This window comes from Otolemur garnettii, unplaced genomic scaffold (genome assembly GCF_000181295.1).
Source record: "Otolemur garnettii isolate 467f Iridium unplaced genomic scaffold, OtoGar3 scaffold00090, whole genome shotgun sequence".
NCBI lineage: Eukaryota > Metazoa > Chordata > Mammalia > Primates > Galagidae > Otolemur > Otolemur garnettii.
In genome coordinates this window covers 7,982,366-7,988,625 of record NW_003852485.1, presented here as the reverse complement: position 1 = coordinate 7,988,625, position 6,260 = coordinate 7,982,366, and the positions used below count along the sequence as shown (strand labels likewise).

At 38.7% G+C, this 6,260-nt stretch overlaps 1 protein-coding gene across 1 annotated transcript in view; it reads left to right on the top strand.

The window, feature by feature from the left end:
* LRP2 (LDL receptor related protein 2) overlaps window positions 1-6,260 on the top strand; it is a 198,596-nt gene that overhangs the window by 121,554 nt on the left and 70,782 nt on the right. The window contains exons 38-42 of the mRNA XM_012808457.1: window positions 746-934; window positions 2,763-3,683; window positions 3,814-3,979; window positions 4,381-4,539; window positions 6,105-6,257. Coding sequence (XP_012663911.1) covers window positions 746-934; window positions 2,763-3,683; window positions 3,814-3,979; window positions 4,381-4,539; window positions 6,105-6,257 — 1,588 coding nt within the window. The remainder of the gene's footprint in view (window positions 1-745; window positions 935-2,762; window positions 3,684-3,813; window positions 3,980-4,380; window positions 4,540-6,104; window positions 6,258-6,260) is intronic.

Genomic DNA, 6,260 nt, shown 5'->3' with positions numbered 1-6,260 from the left:
TTTTTTGTTGCAGTTTGGCTTGGGCCAGGTTCGAACTTGCCACCCTCGGTATATTGGGCCAGCGGCCTACCCACTGAGCCACAGGTGCCCCCCTGGATCCTACATATTCCCTGTTTAAAACAAAATGCCAAACCTCAAATCCAATCTTTTTTTTTTTTTTTTTTTTTTTACAGTTTTTGGCTAGGGCTGGTTTGAACCTCCCACCTCCAGTATATGGGGCCAGCGCCCTACTTTTTTGAGCCACAGGTGCTGCCCTAGATAGTATTCTTTTATAAAGGAAAGCCCTCCTTTTTTTCCTCCAATTTATCTTATAAGAAAATTTATCATTGTGAACTCAAGTTTTTATTTTTCAAATTTATGTGTTTTAACCAATTACTGCAATTACTCCTTTGGTGTTCCAGTTGACCCATTTGGCCAGGGAAAGCCTCTTTATTTGGCCACCTGTGTGCTTCTGACATGATCCCATCAGTGTCTGAGTGCTCCCTTGCTTCTTTATACAACAAGCTGTTCTTGCTCACCTCGTACTTTCCCAGGCCAAACCTATGATCAGGAACTGGAGCTCCTTATTGTGGGAAATGGTATTTAGAGACCATGATTTTGGTGGCAGTTGTGCTCATTGCATTTGGGAACAAAAGAATTTTGTTTTGTAATGTGGAGATGGTCAGAGCAGAGGGTTGGGAACAGAGGTTAAGAGGAAGGTTAGACATTTCAACATAGTCTAATGATCTTTCCTTAAATGTTCCAGGACGGAATGTACTGCATGCGGATGTTCACGTATCTTCTGGCTTTATTTACTGGTGTGATTTTAGCAGCTCCGTGAGATCTTATAATGCAATCCGTAGAATTAAACCAGATGGGTCATCTTTGACAAACATCGTTACAGAAGGGATAGGAGAAACTGGAATACGGGGCATTGCAGTGGATTGGGTAGCAGGTATGTAAGTTGGCTAGTGATTTTGTTGTGTTTGCTGTTTAGTGATTCTATTGTCTTATTTCATGCTAAGCTTAACCTAACTGCATGTGCCACAGACTTGTTTTCCTAGACAGTTATTGAGATCATTTAATTTTAATTGCACATTTAGATTGAGCTATGTGTCTATTGAATACATGATACAGTGTTTCATTTGACAGATTTGTTACTGATTATCTCATTTTCTTCTATTATTAACATAATAAAACTTTGTTGTCATTTGTTTTGCACATAGATTTGCATACTTTCTGTTTTAGTAGTTATGTTGAAATGCCTGACCCAATGCTATATTTACTTAGTTATAATGATCCATGTACACAAAATTGAATTACCACTTGTTTTTAATAATCCATTGGGTGGGCAGCACCTGTGGCTCAAAGAGCAGGGTGCTGGCCCCATATACCGGGGGTGGCAGGTTCAAGCCCAGCCCCGGACAAAACTGCAAAAGAAAACATTGGGAGATCTAATTTTTAGAATATTATCCAATTCTATACAAAATATGTATCATCATATATTATCAAGCTTAGAATGTGGTTATCACTTAGAAATATTAATATGTATTATGAAATCTAGGTACTATAATAAAAGTTTATTGCAAAATGTAAATATGATAGTATGGTTAAATAAGGCTTTCATTGGATTTCCAAATCCCATTCCTGATTGCACATTTACTATTGCTGAGTATATAATCAAGTAGAAGTCACTCGACTATGGCCTGTAGGTCAAAGGCAGCCCAGTGCCTATTTTCGTAAATAAAATTTTATTGGATCACAGCTATGCCCTTCTGTTTCTGTATGGTCTATAGCTGCTTTCCTGTTACAATGGCAGAGTCGAGTACTTGTGAAAGAAACCATATGCTCTGCAAAGCCTAAAATATTTACTGTCTGGCCCTTTCCAGAAAATGTTTGCCAATCCTAAATTAAAGTGTTGGAAATGAATAAAGATGTCTATAGATATATATGTATACACACACATATGTATATATATATACTTATATACACATATATACATAGCATGTTCTCTCTCTCTGTGTATGCAGCAAGTAGAGTTATATTATGAAAAACAAATATTAGTAACATGTATAGGCCGGATTTCAATAGAGGTATTTTGAGTCAGTTATAGGAATAAAATACTTAGGCCTTGGTAGCAGTTTTGATAGTTAGCAGACATTCAACTACATGGAATCAGTAATTTTACAACATTGTCTATTCATTATATCATTTTCACACCATTATCCTTCTATTTTAGCATTTATATTGAGCTATAATGCCCACAAGGAAATGGACATCTCTTTTGGTGACTTTGGGAAGGTTCATGGGATGAAAACATCTACATTAGTTAGAGTAGAGAAGAATCTCGTGTTAACCTTAAGCACTAAGAGCATTTGCTAACGTCAGTACAACCTGAGACTGTGCTAGCTGTTCCTCTTGCTACTTTTGTCATGTTTAAGTAGAAGTTATGCTATGATAAGGTGTCTTTGGAGTCTTTGGGCGTTCTGAAAAATATACCTTTCAGTGGAATGTAGGCTATGAGGTTTGCTATGAATTCTATGTTACTTTAAAAGTTGAGGACGGGCACATTCTCTCTATCTTTGAAACAGCAATCTCTTTAGTTCCTAAGACTCAGTCTTTTTCTTCTAAGCCTCAACTGAGGCATTTATTTGTCATCTTGGAAAAGACAACATATAGAGACCCAAACCTCAACCTTACATATTTTGTTTTGAGTTCTAAGAGGCATCCCTTTTTCCTTTTTGGTTTTCCATTTATCTGCATACTCTTTTATTTTCTTTCAGGAAATCTTTATTTCACCAATGCCTTTGCCTATGAAACACTCATAGAAGTTCTTCGGATCAATACTACCTACCGCCGTGTCCTCCTTAAAGCCACAGTAGATTTGCCTAGGCATATTATTGTAGACCCCAAGAACAGATACCTCTTCTGGGCTGACTATGGACAGAATCCAAAGATTGAACGTTCTTTTCTTGACTGTACCAATAGAACTGTGCTTGTGTCAGATGGCATTGTCTCACCACGGGGCTTGGCAATAGACCATAGCAGTGGCTACATTTATTGGGTTGATGATTCTTTAGATTTAATTGCAAGGATTCATTTTGATGGAGAGGAAACTCAAGTGATTCGTTATGGCAGTCGTTACCCAACTCCTTATGGCATCACTGTTTTTGGAAATAGTATCATATGGGTGGATAGGAATTTGAAAAAAGTCTTGCAAGCTAGCAAGGAACCAGGGCGCACAGACCCACCGATAGTGATAAGGGACAATATGTACTGGCTGAGAGATGTGACCGTCTTTGATGAACAAGTCCAGCCTCGGTCACCAGCAGAGGTCAACAACAACCCTTGTTTGGAAAATAATGGTGGGTGCTCCCATTTCTGCTTTGCTCTACCTGGACTGCACACCCCACAGTGTGGCTGTGCTTTTGGGAATCTGGAAAGTGATGGCAAGAGCTGCACCATTTCTACAGAAAATTTCCTTGCTTTTGCCTTGGCTAATTCCTTGAGAAGTTTGCACTTGGATCCTGAAAACCATAGCCCACCTTTCCAGCCAATCAATATGGAAAAGCCTCCTATAGCTCTTGCCTATGACAGCATAAACAACAGAATCTACTTCACACAGAGTGTAAACTTTTTCGATGGCCAGATTTCCTATGTCAGCTTGTCTTCAGGGATTCATACCCCGACTGTCATCACTTCAGGTAAGCACACTCCAGGTGCCACTTGTCTTAGAAGTAGACACCATGGGGTCAACACACATGGGTGACAGTATATTGTGACCCTAACACCCTTGTGTGTGTTTGTGTGTTTGTTTGCTGGTGTTGTGTCCAGATATAGGGACTTCTGATGGCATTGCCTATGATTGGATCAACAGAAGAATTTATTACAGTGACTACTTCAACGAGACAATTAATTCCATATCTGAAGATGGGACTCAACGGACTGTGATAGCCCGTGTTGCAAAACCAAGAGCAATTGTGATAGATCCTTGCCGAGGGTATGCCATCATTTTTAAAATTGTATTTCTGTCTGCTTATTTCCAGAAAGAATTAAGGCCTGAAATTATTTTGTGTAAATAGAGAGATAGTGTTTTATGGGTGTTTAAAACTCTGGCTGTAGATTTAAGGGTAAAAGAGTATTGAGTGACTTTACCTGGGAAGAAGGGTGCAGGACATAACTCCCTTTGATGGCAAAAATGCTGGCAACGTACTAGGGAGTCAGTGCTCTGACTCAGTAAATCCCTTTTGTGCAAGTTGTGTGGGTGGGAAAGGAGCACGGGTTCTTTTATAAAATCAATGGTAATTTGCAATTAAAGCATGCTGCCTTTTTTTTTTTTTTGGAAGAAGGTCTGGGAAGATCCTTATGGTAAATTAATTATGATTCCTTTTGTATGGCTAGGTACTTGTACTGGGCTGACTGGAATGGTAATGCCAAAATCGAGAGAGCCACGTTGGGAGGAAACTTCCGGGTACCGATCGTGACCAGCAATTTGGTCTGGCCCAAAGGGCTAACACTGGACTATGAGGAGGACCTTCTCTACTGGGCGGATGCTAGTCTGTATGTATCTTGGGTTTCTCATGTGAATGTTGATACGCAGAGTTGTCCTCCCATTTCCAAAGAAGAGGGATTTGCATAATGTAATGAAAATATAATATGCCAGATAGATGTCACTGAAATGTAGACTCATAGTTTTAGGAATTACATTATGTTCTAACTTGGTGAATATACTAGTGAAAATTTATCTATATTGTGAATTGAATAATTATGATCTAAAAGATATTTAAAGATGCCTTAGAAAGTACATTTAGAATTAGGTGTATTTGCTCAGTTTATAATTATAAATGTGATTACCCAAGTTATAGTCTACAGGATTTAGGTAACTACCATAAAATGTTTACTCAGACCATAAATGAGTTTTTACTCATTTTTATTTATTTATATATTTAAGAGAGAGGGTGTCACTTTATTGTCCAGGGTGGAGTGCAGTGCTGCTCACTGCAGCTTTAATTCCTGGGCTCAAGCGATTCTTTGGCCTCAGCCTCCCATATAGCTGGGCCTATAGGCATGTGCCACCATGCTCAGCTAATTATTTTTATTTACCTACCTATCTATTTATTTATTTATTTTTTGCAGTTTTTGGCTGGGACTGGGTTTGAACCCGCCACCTCTGGCATATGGGGCCGGCACCCTACTCCTTTGAGCCACAGGCGCCGCCCTAATTATTTTTATTTTTTACAGAAATGGTGTCTCACTATGTTTGCCAGGCTATTTCAAGTGAGCCTCCTGCCTTGGCTTCCTGAAGTACTGGAATTTCAGGCGTCAGCTATGGCACCCAGTCTGATACTAAAATTTTTATGAGCTTTAGCATTCAATGTCTTTCAAACATGTTTTTCTGCCGTCTTTGACTTTTGGTTATCTTTGCAAATGGACTCTTTTGTGGCAAGTTTCTTCTCAGAAAATTTGATATTTTCCTTTTGTCAACTCTAATTTTGTATGTAATTTTTCAAAGTAATACCAGAGTGTGTCACATTCCTGATGGAATGGTTGAAGGGATGAAATGATTTTTTTTTATTATGGTTGGTGTGTACATGTCAGTAATCTTTTGTTGCTTATTTCCTCATAATTTTAGTCTTGTGATGGTGCGCACTTAACTTACTGATCTTTTCTTTATTCTCTAATTTGAAACAAAGCTGTGGTGCTTTGTGTCTAAATTTGGATCATTCTAGGTAAGCACCTCTAGTTACACAAATAATGTCAAATTGAAAAAGTCACTAAGGGAGTGGAAAGTAAAGGGAATTAGCGTTTTATTGAGAGTTGACTGTGTGTACCCTGGAACCATTCATCACATGGATCTCTTCCCCATGCTTTCCTGTTTCTAAAGCCAACCTGATTCCCCTTGTAGGTTTACTGTTAATATTTGGAATTCGATGATTTATATAGGCCATTGTTTGATAAGGAACGAAGACCTCTCATCACTAGAAGAAAATTTCTAGCTGGTATATGCCTCACTTGAAAGTTGGGGACTTGTATAAACTAATGGTTAGGCCCACGCATTGTGATGCCCGCTGAGAAATGTATTCGTTCTAGATTTTAGCATTTTTTCTTTTTTTACTGTATTTTAGGCGACAGATTGAACGCAGCACTCTAACAGGCACGCAGCGTGAAGTCCTTGTCAGCGCAGCTTTTCACATTTCCAGCTTGGCTGTCTTTGGCCAGTATATTTACTGGACTGATATGTCAACAAGAAAAATTTACCGAGCTAACAAATACGATGGGTC